The 22,970-nt window shown below is 42.6% G+C and overlaps 1 protein-coding gene across 1 annotated transcript; it reads left to right on the plus strand.

The window, feature by feature from the left end:
* Positions 1-2,651: 2,651 nt before the first annotated feature.
* tiparp (TCDD-inducible poly(ADP-ribose) polymerase) lies at positions 2,652-22,167 on the plus strand. The gene is made up of 7 exons (XM_083886534.1): positions 2,652-2,936; positions 4,192-5,226; positions 13,539-13,728; positions 14,144-14,331; positions 18,018-18,320; positions 19,658-19,915; positions 20,760-22,167. Exons 2-7 carry the CDS (start codon positions 4,217-4,219, stop codon positions 20,947-20,949), a joined length of 2,139 nt encoding a protein of 712 aa, XP_083742660.1. The 5' UTR covers positions 2,652-2,936; positions 4,192-4,216; the 3' UTR covers positions 20,950-22,167.
* Positions 22,168-22,970: the final 803 nt, after the last annotated feature.

Below are 22,970 nucleotides of genomic sequence, written 5' to 3' on the forward strand. Positions count from 1 at the left end.
CGTATGCGTTATCCGTCTGCGTCACCACGGAGACGCCTCGAGCATTTATACTTCTGCGTCGTGGTGACGGACACTCGCTGCAATTTCCCGCCCGATCAGTAGGGGTCGCTGCGCAAGGTTGTTGTGCTTCTGGCTACAGTGAGCAATGGCGTCCGAGAAAGAAAGAGAGAGAAAGACTGTTGTTGTTGAAACAGTTGCCGTTTCTCACTTTTCTGTGTGACGGAACGCAGTTTTAAGATAATTTGAGGCGAGAAATTGGCCATTTAGGGTCTAAACATGTGCTGTGTGTGTTAAGATATGACGTATTTATAGTTCGGCAGCGGCGTTATCGGCGGGGATCAGCTCCGCCTCTGTCAGGACGCCCGGAGCGCACTGAGAGCCGGCACAGAACAGCTTAGCTCAGCCTGTCCTGAGGACCAATCGCAGCTCTTGCCGTCTCCGTAGTCCCTTGACGGAGTGACGGACACTTAAAAAATATTTCGTGCAGACGGAGACGACGCAGAGGCTCTTCGACAGTCTCTGCGTCGACGCAGAGTCTCTACGTAGCCTACGCAAAGCACTTTACGCAGAAGTATAAAGGCCACATTATACTTCTCCGACTGCGTATGCGTTATCCGTCTGCGTCACCACGGAGACGCCTCGAGCATTTATACTTCTGCGTCGTGGTGACGGACACTCGCTGCAATTTCCCGCCCGATCAGTAGGGGTCGCTGCGCAAGGTTGTTGTGCTTCTGGCTACAGTGAGCAATGGCGTCCGAGAAAGAAAGAGAGAGAAAGACTGTTGTTGTTGAAAAAGTGGCCGTTTCTCACTTTTCTGTGTCACGGAACGCAGTTTTAAGATAATTTGAGGCGAGAAATTGGCCATTTAGAGTCTAAACATGTGCTGTGTGTGTTAAGATATGACGTATTTATAGTTCGGCAGCGGCGTTATCGGCGGGGATCAGCTCCGCCTCTGTCAGGACGCCCGGAGCGCACTGAGAGCCGGCACAGAGCAGCTTCGCTCGGCCTGTCCTGAGGACCAATCGCAGCTCTTGCCGTCTCCGTAGTCCCTTGACGGAGTGACGGACACTTAAAAAATATTCCGTGCACCCGGAGACTACGCAGAGGCTCTTCGACAGGTTCTGCGTCGACGCAGAGGACTCTGCGTAGCTACGCAAAGCACTTTACGCAGGAGTATAAATTGGGCTTAAATTGGGCTTAACAGTCACTCAGATAACCACTGATTACAACTGATTCTGCAGTTTTACATGTTTTACATATCCCCCTCAAAATTTGCAAAGCCCCCTCACTTTCTTCATGCTGTTGCCAGAGGGTGTTAAAGGTAGGGTTGGAGATCCTGGGAAAACTGTTTTGAATTCAAAAGTCCCTTTCTTCAGACTGTTCTCTGAAGCTATGCCTCCAGAGCAGGAATGCTCAATGCAGCATTGGTAACTTTTGGTACTTTTTGGTGACGCAACAACGTTTTTTTTTTTGTTGATACTTGTTCAATTGACAACGTGATGATGAAAAACAGCAAATACTCAAAAAAGATTACAATGACATAAAGTAAATCGGGCCAGTAGAAAATGCCACCATTTCATCACTTTGTAGCTCTTTCTGGACTTTCAGTCGTTGCCACCATTCAAACGCAGCATCGATATTCAGGCTGGTCTCTGGCTCTGCATCAGCCCTTTTCTTGGCAGTAGCTTTCTCAAAAACCTTTGTCCTTTGTTTGCGACCAACACCTGTTGTTGGCAACTTTTCTGCCATAATGTTGCTGCAACTGTCTCGTTGGATTTAGCAAGCTAGCATAAACTGGCGTTGTCTACTGAGCATGTGAGATTATGCTGCGTTCCAGAGCCCATCCAAACCAGTTGGACGTGGGACTTATCCTACCTCCAACTAGAAAAATTGTACTGGAATGCCTGTCGAAGTGGGACCTCCTACTCGCGAAGTCGGGGCTGATCAACCTACCTTCACCAAAATGACGTCGGTGAATAATGGCGGCGCCCTTGGATCGATATGTATCGCTACGGCTTGCTTGTGTATGTAAGTAGACTGAATTGCTGACAGTCAAAATGCCTCTTCAAACATAAATCTAATGCGCCGCGATCGTCCATGTTTTCTAACATTCGACTTCAATTGCTGGAACGCTTTGAAGTAGGAGCTAGTAAAATTCAGGTAGGATAAGTCCCACATGCCATTTGTTTGGATGGGCTCGGGAACGCAGCATTAATGCACAAAGAGGGGGCCCCATGTGTATGGGGGGGGGGGGGTGAATGTTTGATTGATGCATCACGATACCATTATTTTGTTCGGGCCGTTCAATATGATTGGATGTTGTTTTTACAGGCCTTTTACATTTTTATTTTTTGTGACAATGCATCAGTTAATTGGTTACAATCAGGTTGGAAAGAAGATTTTAAGCAATACAGTAAAAATGCTCCAGAAAATGATCTCCCACCCCACCTTTAAGTGGGTGTACAATGAGGAGTGAGTCCCTGTGGACCATGCAGCTACTTGTGATCACCAGCAGAAGCCTCTCTCCCTCTCTCCGTGTTTGAAGCGAGTGAGCCCCGCCTCTGACCAGGTTAAGGGGCGGGGCCTGGCTGAGCGGAGCCGGAAGGCTGTCTCTCTCTCTCTCTGTCTCTCTCTCCCCCCCTCGTCACAGTAGTGCTTGCGTCTTTGTCGGTCTGAGCTCGTCTACGCTTTTCCCCCCGACACACGGATACAAAGAGAGGGACAGGACACAGAGCTAACAGCATGAAGTAAAGACCGAGCATTCGGAGAGAGTGGCGGCGGTAGCAGAGGGGCTCTGACCGGACTTCGGTACGGTCCAAGTCCGAACACAGACACTACCAGGCCTTTATTCCCGGACTGGACACCGATGTACGCACTTGATTTTACCCACCAGAGAGTCTCGAGACCAGGGGAAACGGGCGGAGTTTATCGCGCAGGTATGGGATCTATCGTATCGGTATCAGGATAAATGTTTTTCCTTCTTTTTCTAAATCTCTGAAACTAGTAACCACGCCGATGCACCACTGTTTTAAATGTTCTTTTAAAAGCGCGTAAAACAAGCGTCTAAAGAGGAAAAAGAGAGGAGAGGTGCTGCGGTGAAATAAAGCTCCGGGCGGATTTGCTCCGCTTCTCTTTTGTCGCTGCTCCGCCGCAGTGCCTTGTGTGTGTTTGTGTGAGTGTGTGTGTGTGTGTGCGGACGTGTGCGGACTGCAGCCTACGTGCAAACTTGCTCGGGCAGCAGTGTGTGAGCGGCACGTAGACGGCAGCGACCGCATATCGGACTCCCGTCATCAAAATATATAGTCCCGGGAGAGAGAGGGGTTTTGTTACAGTGGAGATGTTATCGCTCCTGCTCGGAGACGCAGCTGTAATTGCAGGCATGACGTTAGCGAGAGAGAGAGAGAGAGAGCAACGAAAGACAGCGGGCTTTTAAAAAAGCGAAAAAGAGGGCTCCACTTATGTTTGTTCTCAGTTTAGTATCATTAGTCTGAGACTGGTGGCTGTGCCCTCACACTTCTCCACAGATGGGTTCCGTAATATTTTTTTTCCGCTTCAGTTAGCGACTGCAATAAGCTGCGTAAAACGCTCCTGCTGTCCTGCCGCACAGAGCCACTGTAGCAGGCTGTTGCTGGAATAATAAACACAACAAGACTATTAAGCACTTTCAAACCATTCGGAACCGGGATAAGTATTGCGTTAAATTAAAGAAAGTATATGTGTTTTTTGAAAATTGCTGAATTGAACCTCTTTCTGGTCGGAAAACAACAAACATTCAAAAACTCTCTTCTTTCTCTCTTGTTAAACTCTCTTACCCTTTTGTTTGACCTTATTCTTTATGCTGAACCATTGTCATATTGATATAGAACAAAATAATATTAAGATACATATTGTTACTGGATTATTGCCAAACCTTGGTGTCATTGTGACTATCTGCAGGCTCATCATGGCAGCAGTGCGGTGTGTTCGTCACACAGGTTTCATTTCAGTGTGTAGGGGGCGATGGTTTTCCTTCCCAGGAAAGGAAAGCCGATTTTTCACAGTTAGTTATTTTTATGACACAACAGCTCATCCAAGTGGCTTATTAATCATCACTGTATATATTCACCATGGTGACTTCACCTTGGAAACTAATCTTAGGTGTTAGTTTTGATGACTACCTCTCTCTTTTTTTCTCTCCTTCTGGTTATATAGGACTGTTGGGGTGTAGCAGAGGATCATGGATAAAACTTTGCACATTCTTCAGAAAGCCACAGATGGCGTACCGACCGACATCTCCCTAGATATGATGGACGAAGGGGAGGGTTTCACGGAACAGCAGATTGTGGGGATCCCAGACAAAATACCTCTGGTGAAACCTTATTTCAAGAAGAAGCAGAGGAAATTAGATGCCAAATGTCTCCACCGAGCTCTGGAGGATCCTATACTGACCACTTTACTAAGCACAGACACCCTGGTGTCTGAGTATGGGGTTTTTGTTCCCAGGAACCAGCCAAGTCGGACTCCTGTAAACTTGTGCGCAGCAGCTGTGGTGAAGCAGAACTGCATAGGTCAGGTGTGTCTAAAAGACTCGGGAGCTGCTGACAATGCCACAGCTGCTGCTGGAGTACCAGTGTTGATGGCCCGGGACAGTGATGTAGAAATAGCTGATACTACTGCAGAGCTAGAGGAGACTGAGCGAGGAGAGCGACCCAAGATCACCGACTCGACCCCTGACAGCCGTTGCTTTCAGCTGAAACCTGCCCTCAGGCCGGCTGGGAAGACAATAAAGCCCCCAGGCAGGGATATACCTCCTATTGTTGCACCCCAGGCTCCTCACCAGGAGGGGCCCATCAAAAGAAATTACCTCTTAACCTCTGGGGCTAAAAACCTTGCAGTCAAAGAGTGCACTGAAGACCATGACCCCCTTCCCCTCCTCCTACAGCCTGACAAAGGAGTGCTATTTCAGGATAAAAGTGAAGAGGCCTCCCTGGACCTGGTTTTTGAGCTGCTCACTCAGCTCCAGTATCACACACACCAGTCTGACTTGGTGGACATTTGTGTGGAATTCCTACAAGGACAGTGTGTTTATGGCAATGACTGTGCCCACCACCACACTGTCTTACCCTACCACTGGCAGATCCATCGGACCAGTAGTCAGACGTGGCAAAGTGTAGCAGATGACTCCCAAGAACAGCTGGAGAGACTTTACTGCAACCCTGACAACGACCAAGTCAGGCTCAAGTTTCAGTAAGTATCCCACTCTAGTATTTACTGTTACCTGTTTTTTTTATATATCTAAAATGCTGTGTACTGTGCTACACAGAATCACACTGTGGGGGGAAGCAGTCCCCTCACACTGTGATTCTGTCTTGAGTTTTTTTTAATTGTGATATGTGTTTGTGTGTCAGGGAGTTCAAAATAGGAAGTGAAACTACAATTCATGCTGTTGTGAAGGGGGCATCTGTCTCCCTCGATTTACTTTGGGCAGGAATATGAAGGTGTTCCTCACAGTACTTCCTGGTTTTAAAATGTTACTTCTTAGAAGCTGAAAAATACAGCCGCACCAGTATATTTTTATATCATGAGCTCTGCTGAAAAACGCGACTGTGTGGTAAATTGATAGGTACTTTTGTGACATGGCAACAATGGTGCAGTAAGCTGATAGGCCGTCTGTGAATGATAAGTCACTTCTGCTTCAGTGTGTCGGAAACAGTAGACCCTTAGCTCGAACTTCCACTTTGGTTTCACCACCGGTAACAAGCTGAAAGCTTTTACTCTACAGTTGTTCTGTGTACATGTGTGGCTAATGGACTGTGGCCAAGTGAACACACATACGTGTGACTGTAACGACTCTTGTATAAATGTAGTTCATTAAGGTGTGTTTGGAAGTGTGGATCAGTGCTTTTATACTTGTGTGGGTTTGTGTTTGGCATTCACATGTCTTCATGTTAATATGTACCCCCTTACATGTGTCACGTTATTTGAACTTCCATATCAGCTATCATGCCCTTGTTAGTTATCTATTTCCTGTATTTACCTTCTCCCAATTGAAGCCCTGTGATTGGCTGGAGCTCAGAATTTACGGCACTCATTTCAGAAAGCTGTGAACTTCCGTGACCCTCGGTTGCCTTGTGTGGTCGCTGACACAGACGCACTTGGCAGCTTCTCTCCTTCCCTCGGTCATTGACTCGCACACCACCGTGTACACTCGACACACACACACGCACACACAGCTTGGCATGCAGACGCTCGCACGAATCGGCTGCACAGAGAAGCTCAGTGGCTTGCGTTGCTCACACGCACGCCTCTGAGCAGACAGAGATAAACCTCTCTTTCACTCTGTCACACACATAGATACACACACATGCAAACGCTTGGCAAGCCCTAGTTTGGTGACATAAAGGAGCATGCTCTGCTTCCTGTGAAACCGTACTGCATGCAGGCACACTCACACACAATGAGTACATTGACATGGTTCTTGATGACCTTTTTCTAAGCAGATGTTCTTCATCTTTTCTTCAGTTTATCATATTTGCAGTATATCCCCACAATTCTGAACCCCCGGTTTCTCTTGTTTCTAAATTTTTATTCATATCATTGTAAACCTACTACAATTTTCCAACCCTAATTATTAATCTTTTCTCTTGCTAAAATATATTGGCTAATACAATTTTATTTTAATTAGTTTACTTTTTGGATTTAGAAACATTTGCAGTCACATTATTAACCATCCAATTTGTCCCAGAATAACAAAAAAAGGAAGGCTAATCACTGTTTGATGAAGGTGTAGACAAGTCCAAAGGGCAACTAAATTGTAAAATGTATGACCGAACTGTTTATATCATTAAATTATTTGAGCTTTTTTTGAGTCATCTTCAAAGCACAATCCCTGTTAACGTGAGACGGCATCATGCCATTTTATCTACTGACCACATACACACCCTCAATCACCCCAGCATACACTTTATGAGCCACCGAGGCCTTTGAATAGCCATGTGTGTCTTTGTTTACTTCGATGTGGACCCTACAGAGGTTTCCTGTGTGTACAAAAGATTTGCATGCATCTCAGTGTTTGACTTGTTGACTCATGTTTTGAACTGAAACCCTTTGCAAAGTGCATACTGCCCCGCAAACAGGATACACACCTGGTGGTGTCAACCCAGATTCTTCAGAGGCCTTTTGAGGGTGTTACGCTCTCTTACAGTCAGACAGGACCATCTGGCTCACTTGACTGAAACTCAAGTAGAAACTAGAAACTCCCCAATAGTTGTAATTATTCTCATTTTTATGTTGAGCAAATGAGAAAATGCACTATGGTTCATAAAGTGATTTGTGCATTTTAACATATTTTTAGCTAATGGTTTAATGATCTCACAAACACGCGATCAGTGATCGCGTGTTTGTTACAGTTTGTTTTAGAAATTAATTTGCGAGGCATTTTAATAGTTTGTTCATATGCGGACAGTGGAGTCGATTTTTCATGTTATACTGTTCCGGACACTGCCATTCCATTTTAAACGCACTTGTAAGATCTGTATTTGTCCAAGTCGTTCTCATTATAGCTAATAACATACCTATTATTTAACATAAACTTCCAAGTTGCATCTTCTGAGGTGCATTTTTGACCTTTTAAAATGGCCCAGACAGAAACTCCACAGAAACTACATAAATCATGGCTAAAATATGTTGGAAGTTTTGGCAATTATGAATCTAAAAACAGGTTTGTCTCTTTTAGGAGGGTAGAGCAAGAACGTAGCGTAAAAACATTTAGCATGACGTAAAACCCTGTAATGCATGATTTCACTGGCAAATGGCGCACAACAGGTTAGTAGGTTTTTGAGTTTTGTTTGCCGTAAGTACAGGCTGACTCCACGTTTTAATGAATTGGTTGCTTGTATTATTGCCCTATTTAAAAAAAAAAGAAAGATTTAGGCCATATCCACACAGAAACAAAATGTCCTTTTGAAATAATTTCCCGTGAACATGGCATAGTTTCAGGAAATGTCTCCATCCACACAAAAACGTCACAGAAACAGATGAAACAAACCAAGTCGGGGGAATGGGAGTTGATTGTACTAGCGAGGAAAACAAAAGTTATCATAAACAAACAGACCAAACACCAGTGTTGCTATAATTAGCAACAGTTTTCAGACCCTTGGTGACCCTTTTTCTAAAAAAAATAAAATCAAACAATTTTCTGCTATATTAATAAAGTACAGAAGAAAAATAAAAAAAAACCCTAACTACTTTCCTAGAAAGAAATTAAGAAATATCCAGTTCTGCAGAACAAGTAAGCTTCCACTTGTTCCATTCACTGAGGGTGGAGAGTTGATCTGAGTTGAGGGAGAGGGAGAGAAACACTGTGACCATACAGACCAGAACGAGCTGTGGATGTGCAGTGCAGCTGACCGTGTGCATCACTAATCGGTGTTGTTTATTCAAGTGAAAAAAACAGTGTCTGTAAATATAGCTTTTGTTTTCATCTCCCCTTACAATTACATTTAAGTTTCACTATTAATCTTTAACACTTTGTCACTCTAGTGATCCGTTTTAAAAAATGACAATTTCAAGGCTCCAAAATGTAGTTTCAGTGTGGATGAATTGCGAATTTGATAAAAAAAAAAAGAAACTATACATATTCACCTACACTCATTTCCACGTGGACACTTAACATCAATAATCAAATTCATCATTATTACGGTTATATTGTTCTTGCCAATGAAGATGTTATATTTAGGGATGCACTGAAAATTCGTCCGTGAAATACTTTTACTACCGAAACGATGTTGTGATGACGCATGCAAAAAACTGCGGCCATACAGACATTCTCTCTATTCTCGCCCCATTTGAGCAATTTTCTAGCTAAAAAGTCTGGCGTAATGAGATGAAAAGTCTGTGAACGTTTGTCGATTAACACTGTTCTCGTTATTTGTCGTCAGTTGGGTCATTTACTTAAAGCAAAGGGTGTGCGTGTGTGTGAGTGTGTGAGCTCGTTTGATACTTTCTTAAGAGATGCGATCCAGCTTGCCTTTTCATGCACGCAAACTACGCACTCTTGGTGAAGGCTTCACCATGGTTACCACGGCCAATGATAACATTGTTAGTGTTTTAAAGAGCAGCAGATGACTTAACAAGCTCTTCTGTCGGTATGGCAACACAGACCTGTTTTGCTTCCTTTCGTGTGTGTGTGTCTGTGTGCAGAAAAGGAGTGGACAGAAAAGAAAATATGGGTGTTGTGTGCTGAGCTGTTCCCATGTGTGTATGATCCCATAGCACAGGTTAATCCTGTCCATATGATATGCAGGAATGGAAGTCTGGCTAATCCTCCTTGGTCATGAGCTCAGCAGTAAGGAGGAATGTCACAGTCATCGCTTTTATAAAAGTTATACTGTGATAATCCTCCACTGCCCAGTTGTTTGTGAACGGGTTTATGCTGTGCTGAAGCCAGTGTGTGTGTTTTTGTGTGAAAGGGGAAATATGACCAGACAAGTGCACTTTTGTTCCGTTGAGTTTGACGTGGTGTTTATTTTTTACACAAAAGCTCAACCATGCCACTCATAATTTGACCAATTTTCTCTAATATCTGTGCAACATGGGAATTTTTAATATTTGTGTCACCGCGATGAAGCACACATATACACGTGTGTGTGTGTGTGTGAGAGAGTGTGCTTCACAGAACAAGCGCGACAGAGACTCTTGTCGACCAGGTGATAAAAGCCTTGCTTGTCATTAACTGACATAAAGAGTCACTGAGCACCAAGGGCAGAGCGACCTGACACCAAGGTGTGTGAGTGCAAGTGTGTGTGCGTGTGTTGTACTGTTTATCATGGGGGATTCCATGTTACCTCATTGTGCTAGGGATGTCAAGGATGGTTGTGTCTATGAGAGCTTGTTTGCATGTGGAGATTGTGTTTGTGTATGAATAGAGGTGGGTGTCAAATAATAAGACTGAATACATTCACTCTCTTTTCCTGTGTGTTTGTGCACATTTGATTATAATGTTTCAGACAGCCCATGTCATGAATCAGTGGGGCAAGGTCTGGGTCTCTCTGCATTAGATTACTCACAGTCTGCCTTCATCTTTTCATTTTCCCCTCTAAAACGCTTCCTCATATTTTCTTGTCTTTTGTGGATCTTTCTTCCTCCACATTTCCATTTTATTCCCATTTGCTCTGCCTCTGTATCATTGTTTCCTCCTTCGTTTGTCCCTCGAGGGCCCAATCAGATGTAAAAGATGTGAAAATGCGTGTGTGCTTTTCCATTGCACTAATACCATTTTTTTTTTCCTTTTTCTGTTTCTACTCTATTACATCTTGCCTTTTCATTTAGTATCTGTGTGAGCTTTAAAGTTTTTAGAGACAAAAATGAAGGGGAGGACACTGAACTGTGACCCTCACAATGTGAGAAAGAGGAAGACGGAGACATACAGAAACAACATCACTTAGTGCTTGTGTGGATTTGTGTGAATGTATGGTTTATGTCATGTTATTCAAAGCCTTTCGAGCTGAAGCACAAAATCAAATTAAGTCAATTTAAATCCATAAGTGGAACTTGGATCTGTTCACATAACGCCAACCCATGACATGAAGATTAGAGTGTGTGTGTAAAACCCTCTGTCAGCAGATTTGGTTGCCTGACTTACTTATCTAGGTGTGACTGTATGATGTTTGCGTGTGTGTACACGACTCTGTTGAAAGAATGCATGTGTGCACGTACGAGTAATTGAGTGCTTGTGTAATGTTTTTTTTTGGTCTGTGACGTTCACAACAGCACGACTGATGCTGGTATGCGGGTTCTTGTGTGTACAGCCGTGAGAAATTTTCAAGGTGTGTGTTTGTGTGAGGAATAATGAACACATTTAACAGAGCACTCCAGCTCTTTTCTCCTATATTTATTCAGAGAAATGTTTTTTGCTGCACTCGTTTTTGTTCTAGCAACACCCTGCTCTCATATTCTGTACTGTTCCACACATTCACACCTGGAAGCGACCCGGCACGAGAACAAGATCTGGTCGGTGCATGTTCACTGCCTTGTACTTTGCCGGGGGGCTTTCTTTCTTCTTCTTTCACCTTGTGTATACCAACACCCCTCCCATTGTCAGCAATTGGGTTTTACATTCAAATGTGAAATTCAAATATGCCTCTCACAATTAGAATTTGCATTTTTATTTGACATTCATGCTTGGAGCAGCTTGACATTTTATGCTTGGGCTTCAAAGTGTGTACCTTGCAAAAGAGTGGGCATGCCTTGGCCCTCATTCCAAGTTTTGATTGGCCTTCAGTTTGAAAGCTGCGAATCTCAGTGCACTTAATTTAACTGGTGGAATTTTATTTTTAGACCGACACAAACTAGGTTGGGAGAGAGGGAGACAAAAGGAGCCTGCGTAAGGCTTTGGAAAATCTTTGTCTGACCCCACTGGAGCCCTGTTTCTATACGAGTATATGAAAAACACACGCATATAGTGGTAATGCGGTCAGTTTTGCTCTAAATGTGAATTTTTTTCTACTTAAATTCCTTCTTATAAACGTTATATGTGTGCCCACTATGTAGGTCACACAGACATGAAAGCTCTTGTGATCATAACGTACCGCTGTGTGCAGAAACTGTTCTGTACATGCAGGTGTGTTTACTGCCGTTTCTTGTTCAGACAGAAAAAAACAGAACAGAACAGTGATGTGTGCAGAGCCAGAAAGAAGCAGTGAAACAGGGAACAGGGCAGAGAAGTGGCAGAGCAAAGTGAGATAAAAATTAAGAAAACAAAGTATACTGAAGAGAGCAGTCGGCACTAAAAGACGCACTGTTCTCAATTAATTTGTTTGTGCTACACGTTTCACATCCCGCAAGCCTGGCGTTTTTTGCAGCTCCCATTTCACCTACCTATTTAAATGATTTCTCGTTTAGTTACTTGATTGCACGAGATTCCCTCTGAAAGCAACGACTCCTGCGGACATCCGTTTTATCGATCTGCATTTGCATTTCGGTTAATGCAATGTTCTGATAATCAGTGACTCACTTTTCAGTTACTGTTTTGTTTCTGCACGTGCCCAGCGAATGAACTCCTGTTCCACTTCCTCCTACAGAAGTGCAGTCAAACTATGACTTAGCAGGAGCGCAAACTGTAAATACAGTGTGCATAATCAGTATCTGTATAGGAAGATGACTCAGCATCTCTCGCTATCATCATTCTGGGTGAAACTGTGTGTGTAATTTTAGTCACAAGTAATTGCACTGAGATGAAACTGAACACTTAAATTTGGTGTATACCTATTATAATATGAGGTTTCACTTCTACATCATGCCTTTTGAAACATTAAATCACCAGGTTACCACTCTCGCACCCTCAGCATTTTTATGTTGCTGATGACAAACTTCTGCAATTTGCTTCAGTGCTTTATTTATGATAAACCTGACGTACAAGTAACATCATCTAAGATAAAAATCAACAATCTGATTTGTTGTTTTAAAGTTGTGAAAATTGATATTTTCGAGTATTTCAATGACTTTGCAAAAACCGACGAAACACACACTGAAACTCCACACATTCCCTGGAAAAAACATCAGCACCTGCACCTAAGTTTTCGATTCGTTTTATCAGTTCCTCTTGCTTGTTGTTGTTGAAATTAACCTTTTACCCAGAGTTCAATGTTTCTTCACTGTAGTTCCATTGATATAATGTGTAGGCAGCAATTAATGAGTACTAACAGACAATTCAAGTAAATCTTTTAAGGAATATTGGATAACTATTTGTAGTATATCGCCCACCCCTAGTGTGTGATTGTTATGTAAAGTTTGCATATGTTATGCATCGTGTGTGTCTGGGTCTGACTCTGTCTGCCACCCATGGCAAAGCGTGCCACTGTATGATGCCTACATTTATGTGAATGGTATGTCTGACCCAGAAAGTGTTTGCCAGAGGCCTTATGGAAGACTGTAATGTAGACACACTCACACACACAATGGGTTTTCATCACATTTGTGGAGACATCCGGGGTTACTATGTGTTTCCATTATTCAGCAGATGCTAGTGCAATACCATATTGTGTGTGTGTTAATTAGATAAGGTAAAATATACTGTGGGTTGCACATTTAATCAACAAGCATAGGATGGTTTTCCTGTCATCAAGCTGTTAAAATGTCATCAGATGTCAAGTTAAACTTGACTCGGTAGGCAAGTTGATAGACTTGTTTTTTTTTTCAAATTGCCGTGGGTTTTTGTGTTTTACAAAAGCTGTGATAATGAAAAGGAATAATGTGTAAATATGTTCTTTCATGTTTGTCTGGTTCGCTTTGAACAGAGTAAGTCATGTAGCTGATGCAGTCATGTCCTGTGTGACTCAGACTGAGCATTAGTGAGCAAGCAATTAGTGGTTTGGTCATCTTGCTCCAGGGCATTCGAATTAAGGTCCCATCAGCACGGCTGCTGTTGGAAATATAAACTCTGACCATTTAACAGCAAGGTCACCATGCCACTGCTACATGTTCACTGACTGTGCACTCTTCCTCTTCTCTGTGACTGAGGCTTTTTTAACAATGGCCTTGACTTTTTTTTTCCCTTTCAGGGGTAGAGTGTTTTCTCTCGACTTTGGTGTGATGCGAGTGTGTGATCTGGAGTTTGACCGAGTCAGACGACTGACCACTCCCTCCAGTCCTATGCCCATGTCCACAACAAACCCAAATCCCACCCCCAGCTGCCACACGGTGTGGAAGTACTACTGCAGAGACAACTTTGGCTGGAGGGAATATTCTGAGGTGAGCCACTCAATGTGTGTGTGTCTGTACGCTCTGTGAGCTTGAGGCCAGGCACATTAACTCTGTCCATACCAATCAAGTTGTCTAGTCAATGTGATGGGATCAATTTAGACACACACGCACACATTCACTGTGAATACCCCATATGACACTGCTGCCCTTTGCCAATTGCATTTTTTTCCACCAAATCAGTCAAGATTGACTATTTCACTTTGTCTGTGCATGTGTATTAGGTTGTCTCATGACATTAATGACCACCAATGTGTTTAGTTAATCTGATCTGACATTTCCCTCCCTAAACCCTCAGTGCTTTTTAAGTCAAAATGTACAACAGCTAATGTTAGAAAACTGCCAACAAATCGGTCAGAACTGTTTTTGTCTAATTTTCTCTCTTTTTTCGTCTTCTCCTCCACAGCCGGTGGTGAAGCTCATCGAGGAGGCAAGTTTGCGGGGTCTAAAGGAGGTTCGATTTATTACACTCCAGAACCAGTATATCCTCAATATCAAGGAGGGCTTCCAGCAGAATGCCATCTTCGGGTTCAGACGCCAGATCAAGAAGCGGCCGATGTTCATGTCCTCTGTAATGCTGACACCTCACCTACAGTAAGTAGAGCTATTTAATTCTATTCTCACTGGACAAAAAAACTTGTTTGCTCCTAGGTTTAAACAGGTTTTTCACCAGTAGGAATGTGTTTAATCAGCATTCCTTCTGAGTGATTATCATTTATATCATCAATCAGGTCATCTAACTGAACAATTTATGAGGGACAGTTTGCAAAAGAGCAACCGTCACATTATCACTCATCTGTGACGTTACAATTCATGCACAGGTGACATGGGGGTTAAAAAACACACTTCAGGGTTGAATAACCAGTAGCAATGAGAATGTGTCACCTTTTTTAAATTTCCCACGTATACCCACCATTGAAAGAGGTTTATGCAGGATTGTGTGTTTGTACTCATAGAGGCCTAGCTTGATGTTACAGATACAGAGTTTGACATCAAAGCTGTTTGTGTACTAGAAAGTAGCCAGTTATTTCCAAGCAGTGTGTTAAGAAACTAGTTAAAAAATAGTTAATAGGTTTGCAATTGTTGGTGCTTATTATTAATAATAATAATAATAATAATAACAATAATAATAATAATAATAATAAGGCAGTGTAGCAGAAACAGAGGTCACTTCCTCTTGTACTCTGTGTTCATGTCACACACTGATCTCAATCCTGTTAGGGAACATTTAGTATTTAGAGTATGAAACTACAGTACATGGACTAAACAAACAAGGTCCTCGAATTTTGCATGGTGTCTGGCATCACACACACACACCCACACACACACACACACACACACACACACACACACACACACATTCTTGGCTCTTCCCGTGGCTCTCTGTGTTCTGTGAGTTTGCAGAGTTCCTGTTTGTAGACAGGCAGGTACACACCGGTCGGTACACAATGCTCATGTTGTATTCAGGGCTGAATACTCGAAAAGACTCTGAACACCATATCCACCTTTAAACCGTATTAAGACTGTGGCACTGACACTCCAAGCTGAACTTGAAAACATTAACAGCTCACATTTTTGGCAAATTGAGCCGAGTCACTGGAACACGGGAGCTGCTGTGCTTAGAAGGAAGCAGGCTTGAACCAGATGGGCACACAATGAGATAATGAGGAGATGGAGAACAGAGGAGACAGCGGATAGGAGATGCACAAAGAGGGGAGAGCGAACAGAAGCGTAATCAGTATTGTGCAAGATTATTCTAACTTATTTTCAGAAACTCTCTGTTCTTGCCGTAGTTATATTCCAGAAACAAGTGTCATCACATTAGAAACAGTAGAATCATGATATGTCATTTGCGTTTCTTTTAAAATTTACTTCATTAGAAGAGCATGCTGCTCTGGCATTGTCCTACGCAGAGCAAACTAGAACAAGCTGGCCACTTCAGGTCCCAGGCAGTCAATAGGAGAAAAAAAAAACTGAGCGAGAAATAATAGCTGGAGGAAATAGAACATCGTAGAAAGAAACACAGAGAGTTTGAAAGTGACATAAGGTGTACGGTGACAGGAAGTGAGGGAATCTAAATGGTTTCCAGACTGGGTACTGCAACTTAGGAGCAGAGGAGTGTGAAAATTAAATGTGAGTGGCTGGAATTTGGATCAAGGGATTTTCTCCTGGGAATTTTCTGTGTATGTGTGAGGACAAAACTATGATTATGCAGTCACATTGTGGAAGCTAAAGACCTGAGCCAACTCAGTAATAATAATCATTTTGTAGTATTTTCTTCTTAGTTGGCATGATTTGTGTTATTTTAGAGGAAAGTACCCAGCTTACTGCGTCAACTAGTGTCCTTGCAAGTGACCGAAAAACTGTGTGTGTGTGTACCAGGAACAATCTGTACTAGGATTAGAGGTTGAGGTCATCAGCTTGATTGGCACTCGCCCTTGCTCCCTCTCCACCCCTCTCGTTCTCCTTCTGTCATCACTCTCTCTCTCTCCTGATGTTATTTTCAGCCATCTTCTCCCTCTCTCCCTCCTTTATTATCTGTTCTAATCTTTCACCTTTTCACTTCTTCTCTCCCTCAACTCCATCAGCCTCTTGTTATCTGTCCCTTTTCATTTCTCACTTGTTCTGCAGCAGGCTGTCTGTGATCTTTTCAAAGCACACAAGGAATAGAGACATCGATTGCGGGAAGAGATTGAGACAGGACTGACGAGATGAGGGAGAAGAAAAGAGATGAGGAGTAACTGTCGCACTGACTCAGAGTCACACTCATGTCTTATACGCACACACACTCACTCACATTCCCACACTCTCTTGTGGCTGATCGAGCTAATAGCATTTACACTTGGAGAGTGATAACTTGACAGCCAAACCACTATTATTGGCTGAAATGCCAGACACAATAGTTTTCGTTGTCACTTCCATGACAGCTCCTCACTTGGAATTTTATTTTTCCTGTCACGTTCTTGTTCCTGCTTCTCCCTCACACTCTGCCTCCCTGTTGTCTTGTTAGGTGTCTGGTTTCATTTTCACGCTGCCCTGCTGTTTTGTTTGGTCAATGACGGCTGTTCGCTGCTGCGGAGGTGCTCCCTCCACTCCGCTCCGCAGTGCAAACATGTCATTGTTGACAGTTGGAGGCATATGATTTTGGAAAAGCAGACACACCGGTTTATTGCAGCAGGCATTGGTTTTGTTTTTAATCACAATGTGGCCTTAGAACTTGTACAGATTAAGGAGAGATGGGTTTTATTGTTGTTTTTTTGGCAATGCTATAAATGGAACAGGCCTGGAATGCTGCCTTCACAGACACTAATGCCATATCCACATGGAAATCAAATTCAATATGAATGATCTTCTCCTTTGTCATTTTGAAAAACGTTTCAGTAAACACAGCATGCATACACAGTATACATTACAATTTATATAATCACAGAAACGAAGACGGAACGGAAATTGCCAGGGGAAGGGAAGAAAATAAACATTTTCATTTGTGACAGCCAATGCAGGTGTAAGAGAGGAGGTGGGATTATGACAATCATCATTTTCCCAAAAGAACAAAGTGGTCGTCTACATGAAAATGCAACGTTGTGGTGTTTTTAGATTTTCCCACACTGGGGCCCGTTGTAAAAAAAAAAATATAGAATAGATGAGGGCTCCCAAAACACTGTTTCTGTATGGATAAAATACAATTTAAAAACAAAAAAAACATCTGAATTGAAACATGCATGGTCAAACAATGCCTTTTTTTTAACAGAGGGGGGAATAAAAACCATAACAATCAAACCTAGTAACTGATTTTTAGTGTACCGATCAACAATTTTACCAATAATTTAGAAACTTCATAAATGCCTCTACTTGTATTAAAACTATTTTCGATTGTCCCTTTCATTTGTCTAATATTTTATTAATACATTGTTTTTATGTGGGGAGACAGACCGTACATAAAATAAATAATTTTGTGAATGATATATTGAGCATTGGCTCCCATGAATTGTGAACCTGGCCTTTTTTAAATAAAAAAAACATAGTAAACGTACAACAAGTGCTGCAATTAGCAAATGTTTTCAGTATTAATCTAGTGATTACTTGTTTAGATGAATTGTGACTGGTTTTGTCTGACAAAAGCAGTAAATCCTCACATGTGACTAACTCAAACCAGGAAGTATTCAGATTTTTCTCCCCATGATAATTGCCATAAACATTAACTGGATTATCAATATTACCCAAGATGAATGTCCTCTCACTTCAAACATCTAATAATGTGTCCCTTCTTTTCCCTCTAGAACACTGGGTGGCCTCTCTTCATCTCCCCTCCCCTGTTCTTCATCCTCTTTGTCCTCCTCAACAATGGATCTAACGGTGTCACATCCCCTCTCGCCAACCATCACCAACCCACCAAGCCTTTTTCCAGAAACCTGGTTGCCGATGATGTCGAACCAGGACTTCCTGCAGGTGCCAGTTTCCCGCGAAGACCGCAGCTATCGCACAGTGTACAGCCTTTTCCACAAGACCGTGTCGGAAACCAAGTTCAGGATCCTCAAGATCCTGCGTGTGCAGAACCCATTCCTCTGGGAGAAGTATAAGAGGTGAGCTGAGAATGTGAAGCATTTTTCTGACGTAGACCTTTTGCACTTCCTTGTTGCTGTTATAATAAATCTTGTGTTACTGGAACTGTTGTCAGACTTTAAAATCAAGGTTGAGTTCCCCTTTTCCTTTTGCACCTACTTTTTCCTCTTAAACAATTTTCAGAGCTGTTGTAGCATCTGAATTTTAATATTTAAAAAAGTAAAAAGTAAAATGGAGGTTTGATCATGATTTACCTTTAAGAGTCAAGAGATTTAACCTAACTTTGGAGACACTTTTGTTTACATTTGTGTTGAGTTGCTTAGCTGTTGTGGTATATAAAGTATTAATTGTTTCATTCATGGTTTCTATTGTTAAACGTGGTGAATATTTCAGATGTGGTGGCTTAAGGTCTCTCAGCCTAAAAGAAATATAAAAACGTTTCCCAACAACAGACATGGGATGGGGTGAATAAGACGACGTTAGAGGAAGAAGAAAAAGAGAAAAAATAGGGCAAGTGGGACCAGCTGTGCGGCACTTTGTGAGAATGGGTCCACAGTGGTGTGTGAACGAGGCAGATGGAGAGATGTTTGGTGATGATGATGTTCCTGTCGCGAACAAGTGGGCTAACCACCGTGTCTGAGCAGGGGAGGTTCTGTCAGCTGTGACATTTAAGCTTTCTCACACTCAGTGGTACGGCCCGGTTTCATTGTGTGTGTGTGTGTGTGTGTGTGTGTGTGTGTGTGTGTGTGTGTGTGTTCATCTGAAATTGAAGCCCCTTGTGAATGTCAGTTGAATTTGTCTTCCGGTGTTCGGATTATGACAGGGAAACCATGGCAGCCTATTTGCATGTCTGTCTGTGTGTGTGTGTGTGTGTGTGTAATGGCAAGTGAATTGCAGGCTGTTCATGCCAAGGGAAGTTGATCAGCTTCATCCTAAAATTGGATATAGGTTGCGTGTGCGTGTGCGTGTGCGTGTGCGTGTGTGTGTGCATGCTTAGATGCATGCAGTGTCAGTCTGTGTCAGGTCACAGGCTGCAGGGACAAAGAAGGTCAGGCCTGGGTCACAGCCTGTCTGGCTTAAAACGCTTTCGCCTGCACGTGCCTGATTGATCCGCTCACATCAAACAAGCCATGTGTGTGTTGCTAAAAAATGGATTAGTCCGACTGTTCTTTCCCAGTATTAGAATAAGTTAGTGAAGTGATCACATCTTTTTAACAGAAAGACTGAAAACCTGTTCCAAGCCATTTATGAATGCATCACCTGAGAGATTATTTGTTTTTGTACATCAGTCTGTTAATCTGTTAATTTCAGTGACAAATCCATCTCACCTTCAACCTCTCTCTCTCTGTTTTAACAGGAAGAAGGAGTACATGTCCCGGCGTATGTCAGAGAGGGACCGGCTGCTGTGCGAGCGCCACCTCTTCCACGGCACGTCGACAGACGTGGTGGAGGGAATCTGCAAGCACAACTTTGACCCGCGAGTCTGCGGCAAACACGCCACGATGTTCGGTCAGGGCTCCTACTTTGCTCGCAAGGCTGTCTACTCCCACAACTTCTCCAAGCGCTCGTCCAAAGGTGTCCACTGCATGTTCCTGGCCAAAGTCCTCACTGGCAGGTGTGTGGTGCTGTCATTTGTACTAGATTCTTGCTAGTGATTTAAATTATAACAACATAAATACACTCTAACCACAGGTATTAAAATGGTTACCCTTAGTTTTTTGATGTAACAAATGTTATGTCTGTGTTTGAAGTTGTTATTTTGCTTCGGTTGACATGTTAGCTGGGTTGAACACAGCGAGTTGTCTGTTTCAAGTTACTCCCTTGTGACACCACCACTTACTAAACAATAGGCTAATGGATGGTATGTTTTCAAGTTAAATACCAACAACACTTTGTAGTTATCATTTGGATCATTGAAATCCTGAGATTGTTTCAATAAGTTATGCCGCCTATGTACGTCGTGCCTTCACAGTCGCATCTAAGGCCACGAATGCAAAACAGCAGATTTGTCTAAGCCTGCTGTACATCACCAGCTTTAAAAAAGAATACAAAAAAAAAACTGCAGCTGAGAGTCTGTGGTATACAACAACAGTTATTTTAATATGATTAATGTATGATCCCGGAGAAAGGGCTTTAATAGGTTGATGGATTACTGGGTCTCATGGGCTTGACGTGAATATTTGAGAGAGAGAAACTGGTAAAAATGGTAATTTCATATACTTGCAATGCATAATATGTATGCTTATATTATTTAAGGTGCCCCAAAATGCACACAGCAGACCTGTAGTCGTGACATTTAAAAGAGGCTTTGTTTAGTTGATAAATGATTCCGCTGTAACTGCAGTCTTGCAGGAGTGAATGGGAAACTGCTCAAGTCATTTTTCCTCATGAGAGATCACCATACAATAATGACCACACAACTAAACATGGCTCATTTTTTCTCTGTTGTGTCTCCACAGGTTTACGGTAGGAAATCCCTCCATGCGACGGCCTCCACCGATCAACCCGCGCGACGCCTCCAGTGACCTTTATGACTCCTGCGTGGACAACTGGATGGACCCTCAGATTTATGTCATCTTCAACGACGACCAGAGTTACCCTTACTTTATCATCCACTATGAGGAGGTACCCAGCACTGTAGCTGTCTAACCCCTGGATTAGACCCGGATCTGTCTGTATTTGCAAATAGCTGTTCATAATTTGCTTTAGTCTGTTAAGGTTTTAGATCGGCGGAGATTGCCATTTAAGAAGAAAAGGAACAATTTATATCATTGCAGAGCTTAAATTTAGTGTATTGTTGCTTGAAACAATTCTATTTGAATCATCTATTTAATACTAATTGTCTCCCAGCCGCTGCAGATGAAACAAAAACTATGACATATTTGCAAATATCCAGCGATCCTGGTCTGTAGCCAACTGGATCCAAGTAGACTAGACCGTAGTGAGGCACAAAGAGACAAAACTGGACTAGCAAAGGACGGCACCTGTTTTATCTAGCATTAAGAAGTAGATGAGAAAACAGCTTAAACTTTGGACCGGGTTTTAATACCACACATCATTTTCTGGTTCCAACAGGAGCCTTGTGATTGTCATCCGACAAAAGAGGATCTAAGCTATCGTATTACTTTGGAGCTGATGCAGGAGAAAAAAAAAAAAACAAACCTAGTCCTCTTAGCGTTTTGACTTAGTTGTATGACTGTACATGAACTCCACATCAGGACAGGAGCCGTGATAGACGGTTAGAATCTTGCCAGGACTGTGAACGAGCAGCTGGCTGTTTATATTATTTTTGAGGAAGCAGAAACCAGTCAGTGGCTTTTCATAGTAACACCAATGCAACACTGACCCCCCCCCCCCTCCAAAAAAACAAAAAAAAACATAGTATGTGTTTACCCAGCCTCCGGCCCGTATGTTTTTACAAGTGTATGTGCTGCGTGTTTGAATCGTTTAATTTAGTGGACATGGATCTTGTGGCCTCTTCAAGCAGACAAACAGACACCAGTTTCAGCTGGACTTTTCCAAAACGGACTTTCACTAACCCTAAACCTCCAGGCAGAGGTTTTACAGTGAACACACAGTGCTGTTCCAGGTTGGCATTTTTTCGTCTTCGCCCATTTAATTCCTCAGGGGGTTGGATTGAAGAGTGCAAAGTCCCCCCCACCCCCGCTGAGACTTGGATGATGCTACAGCTGCAGCACTTTTAGCATTTTTGTCAGCAAAGCCATTGTTGAAACTCATCTCTCTTGGACTGTTCTCTGACTCGGAGACAGTAGACATGATTTACTGAGACAAACTGTACAGAGGTTCTGTTTATATTTGAACTGTGTGCCTTTTGTTCATAAAAATGTTTATTTATGTTAGTTTAATGTAACATTGATTAAATAAAAATAAAAAACCTAAAGAGAAAATGAGTTCTCTGTTCTTTATTTTTATTCCGGTTTGTTAGTGTTTGTTCTAAGCCTCATTATTCCAGTGATGGGGAAACAAAATGTTTTCAAGGGTAGATCTGTGAAGGGAAGTTTCACAGGGCATAATATACTTGTAATTTACAAGACAATATAAAGTACAAAAATCAGTCACTATAAACATGTTGTGTCAAATCCTTTCAAATTAAATTGTCACATTGTTTTCATGGGTATGAAAAACCACACCAGGAAGTTTCAAAGTTTCAAAAAACAACATCCCTTTACAGGTATCACTGTTACAGTATGATGATAAGAACTCCTGACCCCTGAGGTATGCAGTGTAACAGTTGGTGCTGTTGTTATAACTTTGTCAGGTTACAGTTCAAGAAAGAAGTCACCCATGCCCCCCCCTCCCTCAGTATGCCACCCTTACCCACCCCCCACTAACCCCCACGAGTGAATCCTCTGAGTGCCATGTCTAATGTGGTCCAGAGGGAGGCTGGTGGATCTTTCAGCTCTCCTTTCTCAGACAAACGTGTCCCTGCAGCAGTATCTTTCACTTCATCTGTTGTCTGTCCCTGCTCAATCCCTTTATCTCGCTTTCCTTTCTCTCCCGGGCTTGTTTTCATTTGCTGGTTTTATTTGTTTCCAGGGCCACAGCTGCCACCAAGGACAACATGGTTCTGACCTCACTACTAAAATTACTCCTCTTTTTTTAAAGTGCATTTTGTAACTTTGGGGAATAAACTTTCCTGCATTCCTTTT

Source organism: Microchirus variegatus (assembly GCF_963457635.1).
Source record: "Microchirus variegatus genome assembly, chromosome: 3".
In the NCBI taxonomy this organism is placed as follows: domain Eukaryota; kingdom Metazoa; phylum Chordata; class Actinopteri; order Pleuronectiformes; family Soleidae; genus Microchirus; species Microchirus variegatus.